The sequence below is a fragment of the Sciurus carolinensis genome, chromosome 17 (assembly GCF_902686445.1).
Source record: "Sciurus carolinensis chromosome 17, mSciCar1.2, whole genome shotgun sequence".
Classification (NCBI taxonomy): Eukaryota; Metazoa; Chordata; class Mammalia; order Rodentia; family Sciuridae; genus Sciurus; species Sciurus carolinensis.
In genome coordinates this window covers 55,352,321-55,371,722 of record NC_062229.1, presented here as the reverse complement: position 1 = coordinate 55,371,722, position 19,402 = coordinate 55,352,321, and the positions used below count along the sequence as shown (strand labels likewise).

Genomic DNA, 19,402 nt, shown 5'->3' with positions numbered 1-19,402 from the left:
AGAATTGGGGGGGGGGCATTCATTGGATTAGACAAAGGGGATTGAAGGGAAGGAAGAGGGGATGGTCATAGGAAAGACAGTAGAATGAATGGGGCATAACTTCCCTATATTCATATGTGAATACATGACCAGTGAAACTCCACATCATGTACAACCACAGGAATGGGAAGTCATATTCCATGTGTGTATGATACGTTCAAATACATTCTACTGTCACGTATAACTAAAAAGAACAACAAAAAATCCTGTGATTACAATGCAGAACTCTGCATGGGGGTGGGAAAGTACATGAGTTGGGCAATTTTCCCATGTTTTGATCTTTGGCAACCTCCTTTCGTATGTCCCAGAGCAGCATCAGTCATTCTTTACTCCAGAATGTGTTGTGGAGACCCCTGAGGGAGCTCTTCACAGTTGCTAGAAATCTGTTGTGGGGGTTGCTCCTCCCCACCTCTCCTCCAGCCAGGTACAGTTCTCTTCTGTGTCCCTACACTTCCTTTACTGCCGGGGCTCCAGCATGTGCTTCTGATGTCTGTAGGGTTGAATCAAGTGGATGCCCATGTTCCACATGGTGACTGGGTTGGGGAGAGAATCTCTGGACCTGCATTTCCACATTTCTGCCACTCCTTAGAATCCTGCCATGGAAAAGATAGGCTTTGGGGGCTCAGAGACCTCAGTAACATGAGACCAAAGTCTGCTCTGCTGTCCACTCACTGCTTGGCAAAACACTTCTTCTTCCCCTTTATTAATCTCGAAGACCTCGGTATTCTAGTGCCAAATTACTTGGAGAGAACTTCTGCATACTGACTTTACAAGTTTAGCAGAACTTAGCAGATCAATTAAGAAGTAGCAGTCCTTTTTTTTTTTTTTAATATTGGCAGTTGAACCCAGATGTGGTCTATCACACCTTTGTTATTTGAGACAGGCTTTTATTAAGTTGCCCAGGTTGGACTGGCACTTGGTATCCTTCTGCCTCAGCCTCCCAAGCAAATGGGATTATAGACATGCACCACTTGCAGCTGACTAAGCTCCTAACCTTTAAAGATTTTGTGTACGGTTCCTTCATGCCTTTCCCATCCTTAATAGCTCTTCACTGTCAGTGTGTTGAGAATAATGTATTTATGAATTCTTAAGTTTAATCACAGATGTTCTCTAGTACTCCTTTTGGTCCAGGAGAGATGTATTGGTAACTGTGGTGTTGGGATGGCTTTGCAGTGTGATCTGGAGATCAGGAGGTAAGCCTGTGTCAGGTCTCTTGCAGCCTGGGCAGGACTCATGTTGGCCTCTGTTTCCTTTCTTGGCAAGACTGTGGACTGACAGAATGGTCTTCTCAAATCAGACTCCCGGAAGCACAGAGTACCGTGTAGTGGACATGCCAAGCCCAGAAGGGCCCTCTTTGGTCTCCTCTGCAGTTCCTGAGGTTTGCATTTGGCCTGCTCCCAGCAGCACAGCACCCCCAGTGCTCTGTCTAAAGCCTTTTCTTCTCCCCACAGCCAGCATGCCCACCAGTGAGACTGAATCTGTGAATACAGAGAACGTAAGTGGTGAAGGCGAGACCCAGGGCTGCTGTGGAAGTCTCTGGTGAGTGTGGAGGCTGCTCCCTGCTACCCCTCACAGCTTTTTAAGCTGATGTTGAGACACCCCAGATTGCAGTGCAGCCTCAGGATCATGGCCTTAGGTATAGGAGGGTGGGCGGGCTCTGGCCCCTCAGCACCCTTCCTCTTGTGCCAGGCCCCTTGGGGTGCCCAGCAATCCACAGTCCTCTTCCTAAGAAGCAGTCCCTGCTGAGGTGGAGCTGGGAACTGTGCCAGTTAACCCGGCCACCTGCTGTGTTCATTAGGTGCTGGTGGAAAAGAAGAGGCACGGCCAAGACGGGGCCCTCGGGGTGCCGGCGGTGGGGGTAAAGGCTGGATTCTCCTTCCCGTCGGGTTTGGCATCGTGCTTTGGAGAAAGAGCTTGAATGGCAGTTGCTGAGTAGAAAGTGGCACTCTTTAAATTTTTCTTTGCTCATGGGGCTTCCCAGCCTCATGCCTAGCGATCCGATGAGAAAGCCCTGCCATCCGCTGCTCGTGGCACCTTTTTTTTGGAGACCTGCACCACCCTCTCCTAACCTTGGAGGACACCATCCCATTAACACCCACTGGATTTTTTCTAGATGGTTTGGGCTGCAGCAGCGGGAAGGGCAGGGTCTGGCAGTGCGGAATGTGCCAAGAACCACCCGCTTTGGGAAACCCTGTGCTGTTTTGTCTTGTTTGCTTCCTGCTAGTGTCCTTTAGGTCTTATCTTTACGAGAACTCAATCTTGTTCTTGGCAGAGTTTCATAAAGATGATGTTTTGGCAGTGTATGCAACGGTTCATGAAGTGATTTTGCCTCTGTTCTGCTCTGCCCTCCCTATGACATTGTGAAGTAGGCAGGGAATGGGTTTGTCTTCCCCCATTTTACAGATGAGAACAGTGAGGCTCAAAAAGGCATGCTGCTTTCCCATGTTCACCCAGTTGTGAATAACAGCCAGGACCCCCTCATCTGGTGCTCCTTTTCCTACGGATGCTATTGTTGAGATGAGGGGCAGGGCTGCAGGCATTAAAGGCCTTGTTGGCTTCAGCAGTGGCAAGAGAACACCTGGGATCAATGCCTGTTGTCAGGGCTTCTCGGGGAATGGAGCCAAGAGTCTTCTCTTGCCCAGGTCCTTGAGGGTGCTCAACCTGCCTGCCTGGCACTAGCAGCACCTCGATTTCTGCTCTACCCTTAACCCACTTGACCTGCTGTGGCTACCAGGGGTGCTAAATCCAGGCTTCTGTGCATGGCTTTTACCATATCACCGCTGAAGCGAGGAGGGAGCATGTATTCACATCTTTCAAATGGAAATCTTAACACCTTTTTCTTTTCTTTCAGCCAAGCCATCTCAAAATCCAAACTCAGGTTGGTATCTTCATTCTGGTTTTTTTGTTTTGTTTTGTTTTGTTTTGTTTTCTATTGGCCTGTGCATTGGTTTTGAAGTTGTACCGTTATGTTTTAAATTCTGACTTCTACATGGAATCGTTCTGTGCTTGAGTTTTACTCCATGGGAGTCAACATTGATACTGAATTTCAGTCAGTCCACTAAATACTACAGACCTGCCTCGGGGAGCTGTATGGTAGGAACAGCTGCTATGAACCAACAAGACACAATAATGGACAGTTTTTTGCCTCCCAGTCAATACTTGTCATGTCTCTAAGAGATGTTTCTTGTCACTTTTCAGCAACTGCCCCCAACCCCATGCACACACAAGCTTTCCACAGAAGTGCATTCAAGAAGTCTTGTAAGATACTAGTGATATTCAGTTTCTTTGTCTGGATGCAGGGTACATGTTTAGTCAGTAAAGATCTTTGAATTATATGTGAGATTTGAGTACTTTCTCATTTAAGTGTTATTTTTCAATTAAAAATATCTTCCTGCTGTATTCAAACAATGTACATAGAACTAAATATAAATATAACTAAATATAAATGTACATAGAACTAAATATAAATAACTAAATATAAACCTAAAACTAGAAAAATTCTAGAAGAAAGCAGGAGAAAATTCTTTGTGACTTTGTGTTAGGCAAAGACTTCTTAAGATATAATAGTGTAGAATCTATAACACAAAATTTTGATAAATTGGACCCCATAAAAATTAAAACTTCTCTTTTGTGAGTGGGTATGTGGAGCTGGAGATTGAACTCAGAGGCACTCTATCTCTGAGCTACATTCCAAGACCTTTTTAAAACATTTTTGAGACAGGGTCTGACTAAGTTACTGAGGCTAGCCTAGAACTTGTGAACCTCCTGAGTTGCTGGGATTACAGACATATGCTACTGTGCCTGGCCTAAAACTTCTATTTTATTATGAAATAAAGACAAGCTGTAGACTTGGATAAAAATGTTTGCAAACCATATATGCAAATTGTGTATGATTAATATATACAGAATGATTAATATAAAGAATAATAAAGAATAGTGTCAATAATAAAACAACCCAATAAAAAATGGCAGGAAGTTTTATAGGCAAGTCACCAAAAAAAGATGTGGATGGTAAATCAGCACATGACCATCAGTCATTGGGGAAAAAGAAAAATTAAAATCACGATTAGATACCACTACATACATGTAAGAGTAGATCAGACTTAAATGTCTGATAATACCACATTCTGGCAAGGATGCTGATGGGTAGTATTTCTATACAATATTGGTGGTCATATTAGATGACAGCTTTCTCTCTCTTTTTAAAGATAGCCTGGGATTGCAGTTCTAGAGTGCTTGTCTAGCATGTCCAAAGCCCTGGTTTCAATTCCCCATATGCCCTACCCCCCAGAAAAAAATTTGTAGTTTAGTAGTTTCTTTTTTGCTGATTTAATAATTCTGCTTCTAAAGTATATATATAAGAGAAATGACAATATATGCCTACAAAAAAAGTTTACATAAATGTTTATAGCTGTTTTATTCATAATTACTCCAAATTGGAAGTTACCCAAATATCCATCAAATGGTGAATGGGTAGAAAAATCAAAGTGTATTCATATGGTAGAATACGTTTAGCAACAAGAAGAAAAAACTGATACATGTAACAACATTGGATGAATCTCAAAAGCATTTTTTTTTCCCTAAGTGAGAGAAGCTGGTCTCAAAAGGCCAGATTTGTCCTCCTTAGATCCCAAAGGTCTTGAAATGCCAATAACAATCATAATAAAACATTGTAATAATATCTAATAATGTTATTATTGGTACTTCTAGGCCCTTCCAGGAGGTCTAAGGATATAAAATTATGAGGTTCTTTAAACCCAAGATAGTATTGTATTACACACCAAGTGACATCTATCTTTGACCCATCAAATTATAGGCAAATTATCTCATTAAAAAAAAAAAAAAAGGCTACACAAAGGCCGATTCTGTTTATACGACATTATGGATGAAACAAAACAATGGGAACAGAAAACAGATCATAGTCATCAAGCAAGGAGTGAGGCTGGTGGATTGACTGCCCAAGGCTTTGAAGGAACTTTTTGAGGGATGGAGATGGTCAGTATCTTCACTGTGTATAACTAAAAAGAGTAAATTTTACTGTACATAGATTACATCTCAAACATGACTTTAAAAAAAAATGGCTCTTCTGTGGTTGTCTGTTACTACAGGGCATGGAAAGGCCTTCATAATTTGGCCCTTGATTTATCTTCTGCCTCAGTTTGTGACAAACCTCCCATATTCTCCATTTTGTAGCAATGCTGGTCTGCTCTCAGTTTTCAAAGGTGCCACTGTTTCTACCCCTTCGATGCCTCTCTCCTTGCAGTCTCCTCTGGGTGGATTGCTTTTCCACCTGCCTTCCGTGTTACTCTTATTTATCCAAAGATCCAGCCCAAATCTCTGCTTTTCAGAAAATTCTTCCCTGATGCCTCCAAAGGACAATTTTATCTCCCTTCTCCTGACCAGTATTCCATATCCAAGACTAGTACTTGGCGTGGATTTGTACTTGTCATTTACTACAACCCTGGATGCTTTTCAGGGACAATGCCGTCTTCATTCCCATCTGCCCAGCACTGGGTACATAGTCAGTGCTTAGGAACACTGGTCTGAGAGAACAGACCAGGCCACCAAGGCATGCAGAGCCCACTGAGGGGCAAGATGTGAATGCTGCAGGTTTCCAGGGGATAGGACGCTAAGGTCTCCTAGATGTGGGATGTCCTTGTACCCTGTCATTACAGCATAGAATGGACCCACCAAGACTGGGTCTTTTCAGGCCGCCCTGCTTATGTGTGCTAAATTATACATCTCCAGAGAACCCCAGCTGTGAGTGACTGGAGTCGTTGTGTACTTGGTAGAGATTTTCTGTGCAGGCCATCACGTTTCTTTAACTGGAAACTGCACAGCAAGAGCAATAGCAAAACACACCTTGCTTGATCCAGGTCTTGGTGAGGAAGTGGCTCAATTCCTCCTTTGCTCACTTCCTCAGTTACATTGTTTAAATGTAGTAATCCAGCTGAGCCAGCCAAGGCAGCCTCTTGAATGCAGCCTGAAGATTCCTCTTTAGTCAGTATCTTAGAGGAAGTGTCTCCATCCCCATCAGTGAGGCAATTCGGCGTCAGTGAGGCAATTCGGCCCACAGAGCAGGGACTTTGCCACCCAGCTGACTCTTGCCTGGAATCCAGGTCACTGAGCAGTAGCCCATGGTGCACTTCACCAACCATCCCCTTGTGGCAGGAATGTTTTCTGGAAAGAGACAGGTTAAGGGAGTGAATATTTTCCCTAATTTCACACAGGAACTGAAGGTGGGTGGAGGACATGCTACTTCTCTGTTTGGCTCAGCTCATTTTATTTTTATGAAAACACGACTCAATATTGGTTCTTCTCCTAAAGGTTTATTTTGAGCATCACTAGTTAGAAAGGGCATCTGATGACTCAGTATGAAGACTCATGTCCTCCTCAGCTTCTACAACCCCCAGGTTCCAGAGAAACCCCAAAGATGTGTGGAAGTATTAAAAACTTCCCTAAAAACTATGATTTTGGAGCAGTTGGCTGCTTATAAATTCTATATGACAAATGAGAGACTGTGAGCAATGTATGTAATAAGTTAAGTGGCTCTCTGCACCAATACCAACAGACCCACGAGCCATCTGGGTTTATGAACTATACATGTATACAGCTGTGCATCTGCATGTGGATCTGTGAATATCTAGATTTTCTAACTCATTTGAGGACTGCATAAGACAGATTCTGAGGTTATTTATAACCACAAAAGGGAAACTAAGCATAATCAAGTCAAGATTATACTTTTAAAAGTTAAGACCGTCATTATTTATATTATGAGGTCTGCTTATTTTTATGCCATTTGTTCACATTTTTTTCTTCCTGAACCCCCAACCCAATCTGAACCTCTGGAGTGAGAGCCACATCATTTCTCAGCGAGGTTTATTGGGCTTGCAGATGCTGTATCTGTCATCTAGGGAGTAACGTCTGCTTATCTTTCAGCCGACGCTGGCGTCGCTGGAACCGATTCAATCGCAGAAGATGTAGGGCTGCCGTGAAGTCTGTCACGTTCTATTGGTTGGTTATTGTCCTGGTGTTTCTCAACACTTTAACCATTTCCTCTGAGCACTACAATCAGCCGGACTGGTTGACGCAGATTCAAGGTATGAGCGGAAGCTGTGCTCTTTTTGTTCCAAATTAGAGATTCTGGTGGCTAACTGCTGTTTAGTATTATCTGATCAATAATAATACTAAACAGCAGTTTAGTATTAGTAATGAAGTATTGAACAATTCTATGGAGGGCTAACTTGGAAGAATCTTCCAAACACAGGCAAGCCTTGGAGCAGGGATGCAGCCTGTGCCATGTGGTTAGTTCCTTGGAGCTGATTTATGCTGAGCATCTCCTTGTCCTGGCCCTGAGACAACCTAGGATCCAGGAATCTTGGAGTTGGAAGGACCTTTTCCCTGCCCTTTTTGGAATCTTTATTCTAATTTAATTTTATTTATTATTTCATTGAAATCTTTATTGTAATTTTATTTATTGGAAGCTTTATTTTGGGCAAGTAGTTTTGGTTCCCCTGCCTCAAATGTCCAGAAATGGTGGTTGGGGGTGGGAGGTCATCGCCAAAGCCAGCCCAGTCTGAACTTGACAGTGTTGAGCTCTTAAGAAATCCTCCCTCACATCTGTTTCCTCTACCTCTTAAGCCTGCTTGGCAGTATTTCCTGCTGTTAGAAATGACATTGATAGGTGACCACTTCTGATATCAGTGTCGTAAACCAGACTAGATAGGTTTTGTGTTTGGGTGCCAGGGAAATGAAAAAAAAAAAAAAAAAGGAAACATTATTAATACCTGAATTTTAAAAATTCATGCAGAATCATGAATTTCTAGTGCTGGAGAGCTTTAGAGAGTGTGTGATAAGCTCTCTCTACCTGTTTCATAATCAGTGAAACCAATGCCCAGATTTGCACATCTTGGTAGTAGAAGTACCATAACCAGAACCCAGCAGAGAAACAGACTATCATTAATGCCATATTTTTGTCATGGGTGTAATAGACGAGAAAGAGACAAAGCATTGGTGTATTTCCTGTGGGGACCAATGGGAAGGAGGTGCCAGGAGAAAAGAAGAGCTGGAGTATCTCCCACATGAGGTCTTAAGGATGGGTAACCTCTGTCTTTCCAGATATTGCTAACAAAGTCCTCTTGGCTCTCTTCACCTGTGAGATGCTGGTAAAAATGTACAGCTTGGGTCTCCAGGCATATTTCGTCTCTCTCTTCAACCGGTTTGATTGCTTTGTGGTATGTGGCGGAATTACTGAGACCATCTTGGTGGAATTAGAAATCATGTCCCCTTTGGGGATCTCTGTGTTCCGGTGTGTGCGCCTCTTGAGAATCTTCAAAGTGACCAGGTAAGGAAGTGTGTGCCTTGCCATAGGTGTTTTCTGATTAAGAAGTGGAGATGAGTCCCATCTCTGGTCAGAGGATGTTCTGTTCTGTCCTGCAGAGCTCTGGGCTCATACCTTCATCTTGACTTGTAGGCATTGGACCTCTCTGAGCAACTTGGTGGCATCCTTATTAAACTCCATGAAGTCTATTGCTTCATTGTTGCTTCTGCTTTTTCTCTTCATTATCATCTTTTCCTTGCTTGGGATGCAGCTGTTTGGCGGCAAGTTTAATTTTGATGAAACTCAAACCAAGCGAAGCACCTTTGACAACTTCCCCCAAGCACTTCTGACAGTATTTCAGGTGAGTCCTTCCTTTCCCCCTCCTTCCTGTCCCAGAAAAGCACACTGTGAGTGGCAGCTAAACCTCTACCTTCTTATTGACTCACAGTTCAGTCAAACAAAAAGATGCCATTTTTATTAGTAATCTTGGCCCTAATGATACCCTGGTAAATTTTGTGCCATATGAGTGGCTTGTATCATCCCCCAGCTGTTAATGTGAGGTGATTTATCAAATCTTGTTTTTAAGACCTCTAGCTGTGTTACAAAATAATAAACCAAACCTTTTTCATTTGTGTGAAATAATATCTAAAATCTTCTGGTGCTTTGCTGATTTTGATTACTTGAAAGTCTACAACCCTAGTTATAATAGATTTATGCAAAGAAATGAATTTGGAAGCCTGGATACTTTGGTATATAGTAGAGTTGTGGTGACCTGCTGCCCTCCTCTGTCCTGCCACTGTGATATGAGGACACGGGCTCTGAAGATGGATGTCCTGTTAGGGCCTCTGTGGGCTCTGGGCTGGAAGCAGTGATCATCTCAGAGGGACACTGGAGGCTCTGCCACTTGAGGAGCAGCATGCCCTCCCTCTTCCTGACTGTGGTGTCTGAGCTGAACCCTTGGACAGAGCCTCACAGATATGTTTAGAACTCCCATCCATCCTTGTTGCTTTTCATCCAAGCACTGCTAGATAAACAGGTGTTTGAGGAAGGACATGGAACAGATAGGTCCCAGGGTGGCCCTTTCTGTGACTTAACTTGATGACCTTGAATGGTCACTTACCCTTTCCTAAAGAGACATAGAGACTAGAGGGAATGATCTTTAAGATTCTTTCTCACGTGACTATTTAAGTTGTATGGAATTACCATATAAATGCTGGTATTATTTTTGAATTTTTCTTAAATTTTGCTGTTCAGAATGACTGCTGGTCAGTCATTCTTTTCTCTAATTTCTTTCAGAGGAACCCATGTCTTTTTTTCTTTTCTTTTCTTTTTTTTTTCTCGTTTCTTTTTTTGTAACTCATGCATGTGACACACAATTCAAGTGTTATAAACTGATACAGCATGACAGTTCTCCCATCTGGTCACTGATTTCTTCTTCTAGGATGCAACCACCATTAAACAGCTTCTTGTGATTCTTAGATATGTATTTGCTCAAAGACACAAATCAATCTACCTGCCTACCTAGGGGTGTATCTACACAGATGGTCACTCTACAGACTGTTTTGCATTTTTTTAATCACTTAAAGTATCCTCAAGAGACTTATTCCTTGCTCCATCAAAAGTCCTCTCCTCCTCTTCAATTCGGCATAATTCTGTGGTATGGATTGCTAGACTAAAGTCACTCCCAGATGAATATTTAGTGTGTCCAGTTTTGGTTCATGTAAACAGGGCTTCAGTTGGTGTCCTTGAACAAACAGGACACAAGGGGCATGTGTGAGAGTAGATGTGTAAGACAAATTCCCCAAAGTGGAATTGCTAGTTTAAAGGGTGTGATTCTCTTAAACTTTGATAATTTTGCCAAAGTGCTCTCATTATAGTTGTAAAGAGAGAATGTGGAGACTACCCACTGTCCTGCTCCCTTTCACCACGGTGGGTATTCATGCTTTGATTGTCACCTGACAGATGAAAATGATGTCTCATTGTAGTTTTATTAGGAGTTAAGTTGACATCTTTTCATAAGAACCACTTATAGTCCTTCTTCTGTGAATTTGTCTTTTCTAATCATTTGTTCCTTTGCTGTTTGATTTTGATCTACAACAGTTTGAATTTTTACAATATCTAGTTCAAATAGAAGATCAAGAAGTTCTCTCTCCATGGAAGATTGCATTTTTAAAAAAATACTGTCCATATTCATCTGATTCAGTTTTGGGATGGATATAAAGTATCATCAATAGAGAAGATAAATTTGAAATTTCAGGTGGTTGATTTTATTTACCCTTGAGGTCATTGGTAAACTTACAGAAGACATTTAGAATTCCCACTTCTGAAAATGCATAGATTTGATTTTTCATTTCCACATTTGATTAACTGTGTACTACTATCTAGAGGTTATAAAGACTGAGATGAACTTACTAATACAGAAGGTCTCCAGGACGCATTGCTAAATAGTTTAAAAAGGCCAGTTTCAGAAAAATTCATATCATACAGAACCCTTTATGCCTAAAAAAAAAAAAATCTGAAAAGATACCAATTGGCTACTTTCTCTGGGTGTGGGTATATGTATTTAAATTTATAGACCAAGTTCCTGGAGAGACAACACCAACATTGTGCTCTCTGGGGAGAGGATGAAAAACTGGTATAAAAAAAGGTATATAAATCTTGTATATAAAGATTTTTTTCACTGGAGGTATGAACTCACATGTGTAGTTAAAAATAATGTTTGAAAAATTCTACGGAATAACAGATGGATTTATTCCATGCAAACTGGACTGTGGAAAACAGCTCACCCCAGATTTAAGCGACTGCCAAGGAGCTGTGGGGAACCAGCGTGGGTCGTGCATCCTCCTGCTCTCTCACTCTGGTTTTTGCTTCCTAGATTCTGACAGGCGAGGACTGGAATGCTGTGATGTATGACGGCATCATGGCTTATGGAGGCCCATCCTCCTCAGGAATGATCGTCTGCATCTACTTCATCATCCTCTTCATCTGCGGTAACTGTATCCTTCAGGCCCACCAGGGCTTTGTTGTTGTTGTCATTGTCTTGTTTTTCTCTCTCTCAATTTCCGGTGGTGCTGGGAGTGGCCACACCTGTGGTGGGGAGATAAACATCTTCACCTTGTTGGCTCACTGCTGCCCTCTGTGTGGCTGGGGGGCGACACAGTGCGAGCAGAGTTCCAGTGAGGCTGTGAGGAATGCAGCCAGTTGAGCAAGCCATGGGGGTGCGGAGAGTGCGCATGTGCGGCTGCCAGGGCATCCAGCTCAGTAGCATGTTTTCCATACAAGCCCCAAGGGATGGCTCAGGGCAAAGCCAGGTGGTTCTCTGTGCTGTCATCCTTGGGAGATTAGGGCTATAGCTCTCTCATCTTAAGACCTTCATGACTAGGAGGGAACCATCTTCATGGACTGGCCTGTGCTGCCCTGAACCTAATCTTACTTTGTTGACCTGGACATCTTTGGGTCTCTTGTGTCCATTGGCTGACTTCTCTTGCATGCTGTGTAACTTTTTTTTTTTGACTCATTTTACTCCTCTTCCCTGCCAAGAGGCAATCTCTTAGACTTCCGGAATTAGCCCTCAGGTCTTTTTATTTACATAGACCCTCTGAGCTTTGGCTGTGCCTGTTTTATCTGTAGGTCCTCCGTGCCCAGTACAAGACCTGGCACACGCAGGGCCTCAGATAGATGTTGTGAGAAATGAGCAATTGTACAACATAAAAATACCACCTTTGACCTTCACCCTTCCAATTTGAGTCATAACCTGGATTCTTCTCCTAAGGAGACCCTGATCCCTTTATCTGTTTCCCTCTAATCTTCTTTGGCTTACTGATGAATTTTCATCAGTACGGAAACCCTAGGGCAAACCTGCTCTGTATTCCTCAGGGATACTGTTTTATATTATGAGGGTTCTTTTAAAAAAAAAAAAATCCCAGTTCAGTGTGTGTGTGTATATATATATATATATATTCTGCTAGTCCCTGACTCAACCCAAATATCCCCTCCTCCAAGGAGCCACCTCTGCCCTGTCTTCTGCTCAGAGATGAGCTCACCCACCTCTGAGCTCCCATCAGATTTTGTGTACAGGGTATGCCACTACTGAAATTTGGGGTGGGCACTCCTCCATCTTCCTAACCAGATCACAGTGCCTTGAGTTGGAAATCATCTTTTCTATATTTGCATTTCTCACTATCAGACAGGATCCTGTGCCTTTTGTAAATGTTTGTTAAATGAATAGTCAATATTTTCTTTGTCTGTTCCCCTCATGATTTGCTCTTGAGGTCACAGCAGAATACCAGACTTGAGTCTGCAGAGAAGTATTCCCTGGCAACTTTCTCTGATGAATTTTTTTTTTTTTTTTTTTTTTTTTTTTTTTTGAGCAGGTGTCACTATTTGAAATGCTTTAAAGAGTTGTTCATAAACTGGGCACATGAAGAGCTGGACACATGCTTGTAATCCCAGCTACTGAGGAGGCAGAGACAAATTTGGAAACAGCCTCAGCAACTTAGAACCTGTCTTAAAAGAAAGGGTTGGGGATATTGCTCAGTGGTAGAGTACTTGCCTGCGTGTATGGAACCCTGGATTTGATACCTAGTACTGGAGGGAAAAAAAGTTTATGTTCTCTATACCCAATTAGAATAGATGCTCCATTTTGTCATGTTTCTGCCCATGTTCTGGGTAGCCAGAACATCAGGTGCTTGGTAGGTCTTTTTTAATGAATTTCAGAGCACACTACTCTTTAGGAGGGTTTGGCTATTGCCTCTAAAATGCAGATGATGGTTTTTTGCTCCTGGAAACCATCTGTTACAAGCTTGTAAGACCTTGCTGTGGTATATTAGTCCAGATTTGCTTTCCACTCCCCAGAAGAGTTTAGTGTTGTTGTAAGGCTGGAGGGGTGATTCTTTCTTCATTGATAGGAATCCCCGATACAGCTATTCCCAGCACTGACTCCTGTCTAAACCAGCCTCATTCCATGCCCATCAGAGGAGTTTCCAAGTTCTTGTTTCCGGGATGCCTCCAGCCCAGGACAAATTGCTTCCTCAGGCTCATTGTAGTACCAGTTAAAAATAGGCTAGCATTTCAAAGGCATTTTCAAAGTCTTAATGTAATTTGCTCACGTTTCTGTCCTCTTTAAAGCCCTGAATAGAATTAGTCAAGCATGATATCCCCTCACAGAGATCTCATCATCATTCCCTTGTTAGGTTATGTTGATTTATGTGTTCGCAACCCAGCTGAGATTTCAGATCACACAAGCACTTGGGACAGTGGTATGCTGCTGCTGTCTTAGGGACCCTGGGCTCCCATAGTTTTCCCTACAGGTGACTAAGAGTCGGGCAGACAGGAGCATTCATCATACCCAAGGCCTTCTCATTTACTGCCCTCTGGACCCTGTGCTTTTCTAAAATGTTCTTAACTGCTAGTGAATAAGAAACGGGAGTCTTTTGATTTGAGAGCCTTTAAAATGTTTCTCAGGGAAATCACATGCACAATTTTATTGTAAAAGCCCGAAAACAACAGTAACCCCTGATAACTTGTTCATCTAACTTTTTACTATTTGCAAAACTCAGGCTCAGCTGTAATAATTAAAGATCTAGCCACAGTGGGACTATTCAGAAGATAACCCAGCAGCGTCTGGAGAGAGGTCCAGCAAGTTGTCATCAGTTGGTGTTTGTGGAGTGAAGGAAAAAATGAGGTATCTGCAAACTCTGAAGGTCATTCCAGAGGAGGTCCCACACAGTCCTGTGCAACAACAATAACACGTAGCCCTTGAAGGAGCCTAGTTTGGAAAGTATTCCCATGAGTGTGTATGTTATGGTGTAAGTTTTCAAAGAAGTGAAACAAAACACAAGGTACTTTTAAATTGTACCTTGGGTGTTACAGATTGCTTTGTACCATGTGTATCAACCATAGATACATTAATAAATGGAAATATACACACCCAAGGAAATGTTGACATTTTGTAGGTTTTCATGAGTTTCAGTAAATCTTGATTTTTTTTCAGACTGTCTCCTGTAGGTTTCTAGTTTGTGTGTGTGTGTGTGTTTCTCTTAAAGCAGGGACCTAGTTCTCTGGTTTTACCAAGTGAATATAGCATGAGGGATAGTTGCCTACTACCAACCTCCTAGAACACGTTTACATAAGGAGTTGCATTTTGAAATGTGTTGTACCCTTAAAAATTTCAAATTAGATATTCTACTGAATGTCTTCTTGGCCATCGCTGTCGACAATTTGGCTGATGCTGAAAGTTTGAATACTGCTCAGAAAGAGGAGGCTGAAGAAAAGGAAAGGAAAAAGATTGCCAGGTAATCCCATTTTCACCTGAAGTATTAGCTCAGTGGTACTTGGGGAGCCCAGCTGCCTGGGAAGCCTGGTGGACTCAGATGTGTTTCATAGGAGCTGTAGCCTCATGTTGCTGGTGTTTGATGACTGTGGGTGACCATGTGGTGCAGACCAACAAGGAGGAATCTTGGGCAAAAGCCAGGTCCTTGGCTCTTACCCTTGGAGCTGAGAATGGGAGTCATGGCATCCCCACACTTGAAGAATCGCTGCAGTTAATTTTGCCATCATAAAATAAATGATGCGTTCAATGCTGATTAGCTCTAGGATGAGAATTTTAATAAGATGATCTGTGCGATGAATCCATTGCATTAGATGAACAGGAAGCTCTGAGATTCGGTTATACTGTGCTCTTGCTGTTAGTGTTGTTCCCAATTAAATTTTGTCCCTCATTGGGTCACTGTTGATTCAGACTCCTGATTAGCATTTTTATGCATAATAATATAGTTGTTTGGTTTCTTGTGTTTGTTTTCTCTTCACTGTAGAAAAGAGAGCCTAGAAAATAAAAAGAACAACAAACCGGAAGTCAACCAGATAGCCAACAGTGACAACAAGGTATTTGTTTTAAAATGACTTCTCCTGGTTTGTCTCAAAGTGATTTTTTTGAATAGTTCCATAAATGTACCACATATACTGTGCAAGTATCTTGTGTGGAATGTTCAGGTATGAAAAGCAAAGCGTACTGTATAGATGGCTGGCTTACCAGAGTGGTGGCTCTCAAGTCTCATTTCACCAGAGAACCAAAAGGATAAATGTTTGACTGCTTTGTCCACTTATTTTTTCTCTCTTGAAGTTGTGTGGTCAAGATCACATTAGCATCTTCTGGATGGGTACGAAAGTCAGGGATTTTTAGTGAACATCTGTTCCCAGTGGTAATCCCAGGATCAGGTGGTCTGGGAGGCCTCAGGGCTTTGCTGTCAAACTTCATCCCACTTACAACAGCTCTGGATGTTTCATTCATTTGTTGATTTGCTCATTGAGTCGATAAATACTTACTGAGTGCTGACTGTGTGTAGCCTTAGTTTTTAAAAATTTGTTCTTTTTAGTTATGCATGACAGTAGAACGTATTTTGACATATCATACATACACGGAGTAAAACGTCTATTCTTGTGATTGTACATGATGTGGAGTTACACTGGTTGTGTATTCATATATGAACATGGGAAAGTTGCGTCTGATTCTTTCTACTGTCTTTCCCACTCCCATCCCCCCATCTTTCCTCCCTTTCCCCCTTGTTCCAATCCACTGAACCTGCACACCTCCTCCCCACCACCCGCTACCTATTATGAGTCAGCATCCACATATCAGAGAGAATATTTGGCCTTTGGTTTTGGAGGATTGGTTTATTTTACTTAGCATGATAGCCCCAGTTCCATCCACTTACCAGCAAATTCCATAATTCCATTCTTCTTTAGGGCTGAGTAATATTCCATTGTGTATATAGACCACCTTTTTTTTATACATTCATCTATTGAAGGGCACCTAGGTTGGTTCCATAGCTTAACTATTGTGAATTGAGCGCCTATGAACTTTGATGTGGCTCTAGCACTATAGTATGCCGATTTTAAGTCCTTTGGGTATATGCCTAGGAGTGAAATAACGGGGTCAAATGGTGGTTCCATTCCAGGTTTTCTGAGGAAATCTCCATACTGCTTTCCAGAGTAGTTACACCAATTTGCAGCCTGACCAGCAATGTATGAGTGAACCCTTTTCCCCACAACCTCACCAACATTTATTGTTACTGGTATTCTTGATAATTGCCATTCTGACTACAGTGAGGTGAAATCTCAGTGTAGTTTTAATTTGTATTTATTTAATTCCTAGTGATGTTGAACATTTTTCATATATTTGTTGACCATTCGTATTTCTTCTGTGAGATGTCTGTTCAGTTCCTTTGCCATGTGTTGATTGGGTTGTTTGTGGGGTTGTTTTCTTTTCTTTTTTTTTTTTTTTTTTTTTTGGTGTTAAATTTTTTGAGTTCTTTATGTATCCTGGAGATTAATACTTTGAGGTGCTGGTGGCAAAGAGTTTTCTCCTGTTCTGTAGTTTCTCTCTTCACATTCCTGATCATTTCCTTTGCTGTAAAGCTTTTTGGTTTGATACCATTCCATTTATTGATTCTCGATTTTACTTCTTGCACCTTAGGAGTCTTGATGAGGGATTGGTTCCCAAGTCAACATGATGGAGATTTGGGCTGACTTGTTCTTTTAGTAGGCGCAGAGTCTCTGGTCTAATGCCTAGGTCCTTGATCCACTTTGGGTTGACTTTTGTGCAGGGTGAGAGATGGGTCTAATTTCATTTTGTTACATATGGATTTCCAGTTTTCCCAGCACCATTTGTTGAAGAGGTCATCTCTTCTCTAATGTATGTTTGTGGTGTCTTTGTCTAATATGAGAGAACTGTGTTTAGGTGGGCTTGTCTCTGTGTCTTCTATTCTGTCTTCATGTCTATTTTGGTGACAACACCATGCCATTTTTGTTACTGTAGCTCTGTAGTATAATTTAAGGTCTGGTATTGTGATGTCTCCGGCTTCACTTTTCATGCCAAGGATTGCTTTGGCTATTCTGGGCCTCTTATGTTTCCAAATGAATTGCATGACTTCTTTTTTTATTTCTGTGAGAAACATCACTGGAACCTTAAGAGGAATTGCATTAAATCTGTGTAGTAGTACGACCATTTTGGCAATATTAATTCTGCTTATCCAAGAATATGGGAGATCTTTCCATCTTCTAAGGTTTTCTTAAATTTTTTTCTTTAGAGTTCTTTAGTTTTCATTGTAGAGGTCTTTCACCTCTTTTGTTAGATTGATTCCCAAATAATTTATTTTCTTTGAGGTTATTGTGAATGGGATGGCTTCCCTAATTTTTCTTTCAGTTGATTCATCACTGATGTATGGAACACAAATTGATTTATGGGCATTAATTTTATATCCTGCTACTTTGCTGAATTCACTTATGAGTTCTGGAAGTTTTCTGGTGGAGTTTTTTGGGTCTTCTAAATATAGAATAATGTCATCAGCAAATAGGGACAGTTTGAGTTCTTTTCCTATTTATATCCCTTTAATTTCTTTCTTTTGTCAATTGCTCTGGCTAGAGTTTCCAGTTGAACAGAAATGGTGAAAGAGGGCATCCCTGTCTTGTTCCAGTTTTTAGAGGGAATGCTTTCAAATTTTCTCCAATTAGATTGATATTGGCCTCAGGTTTAGCATATATAGCTTTTGCAATGTTGAGGTATGTTCCTACTATCCCTAGTTTTTCTAGTGGTTTGAACATGAAAGGATGCTGTATTTTGTCAAATGCTTTTTCTACATATATTGAGATAATCATGTGATTCTTGTCTATAAGTCTGTTGATGTGATTAATTATGTTTATTGATTTCCATATGTTGAACCAACCTTGCATCCCTGGGAGGAACCTCACTAGATCATGGAACACTCTTTTTAATGTGTTTTTGTATGCGATTTGCCAGTATCTTATTAAGAATTTTTGCATCCGTGTTCATCAGGGATATTGGTTTGACGTTTTCTTTCCTTGTCTTTGTCTGGTTTTGGTATCAGGGTGATACTAGCTTCATAGAATGACTTTGGAAGGGTTCCTTCCTTTTCTATTTCATGGAATAATTTGAGGGGGATTGGTATTAGTTCTTTGAAGGTCTTACAGAACTGGTCCTGAGCTTTTCTTGGTTGGTAGGCTTTTGATGACATCTTCAATTTCATCGTTTGAAATGGATATGTTTGAATTTTCTATTTGACTCGAGTATAAATTTTCACAGTATGTTCTGATTGTCATGTGTATTTCAGTAGACATTGGGGATTTAGGAATGAAGAGGACTGCAGAGGTCCCTGCCTCCGTGGAACTCACCGTCTAGTGGGGATGGGAGTTCAAACATGATTATCATGTGGTATACGTGACTGCGCTGGGACAGCAGGAGGATGGAGCCCGCTGACCGTGACTGGGTTGGCATTCTATCTCCCATCTCTCTTCAGGCCTTCTGTCTGAAGCAGAATTGCCATCTGCCTGTCCCTGAACACTCACTCACACATATACACTTGGGAGAGAAGTTCTCATCCCTGTGCTGAGTGGCAGGGTTGGCCCTTCACTTTGGCCCTCTAAAGTACATTTAAGTCAGTCTCCCTTCCTCCCAAGATGTCTCTGTCATCCTAGGTTACAATTGATGACTATCGAGAGGAGGATGAAGACAAGGACCCTTACCCACCTTGTGATGTGCCAGGTATGGTGAAGACCAGAGACAGGCTCTTGGCTTGTGAGTGGTGCGGTTTTGCAACCACCCCGTGACTTGCTGCCAAGTCTGTGACTGGCTGTCCCAGCCAGGGTCATGCTATGCTGCTGAGGCCCTGAAGGCTATGGGTCCACTTGCCCTGTGGACCAGTTAGCTCTGTATTTTCCAATGGTCATATAACTCAAATTCCAGGTGGTGGGAAGGGAAGGTGTGGGTGGATCAGGTTAGGCCCCAATTTTTCTGGGAAAACTCTCTAGGAGACTGGTTATTAGCACTCACCTGACCTGTTTATGTTTGATGGATGACTTATCAGCTGATAAAGGTGGGCTGTGGATTGGGAGGCCCAGAGGCTGCTTCACTGTGACTTGAAGCCCACATGTGTTTTTTCAGTCTAAAGCCATGCAAGGAAGTTTCTAGGGAAGCAGCCAGTACTGAGAGGGTAGCCACCTTTGCCTGTGGTCAGGGAACCTCATTTC

The 19,402-nt window shown here is 41.9% G+C and overlaps 1 protein-coding gene across 1 annotated transcript in view; it reads left to right on the top strand.

The window, feature by feature from the left end:
* The window catches only part of Cacna1d (calcium voltage-gated channel subunit alpha1 D), a 306,525-nt gene that overhangs the window by 215,297 nt on the left and 71,826 nt on the right, over window positions 1-19,402 (top strand). Inside the window, 10 exon segments of the mRNA XM_047530661.1 lie at window positions 1,491-1,578; window positions 1,838-1,897; window positions 2,891-2,917; window positions 6,979-7,139; window positions 8,158-8,383; window positions 8,513-8,720; window positions 11,235-11,355; window positions 14,538-14,652; window positions 15,172-15,241; window positions 18,851-18,917. Coding sequence (XP_047386617.1) covers window positions 1,491-1,578; window positions 1,838-1,897; window positions 2,891-2,917; window positions 6,979-7,139; window positions 8,158-8,383; window positions 8,513-8,720; window positions 11,235-11,355; window positions 14,538-14,652; window positions 15,172-15,241; window positions 18,851-18,917 — 1,143 coding nt within the window.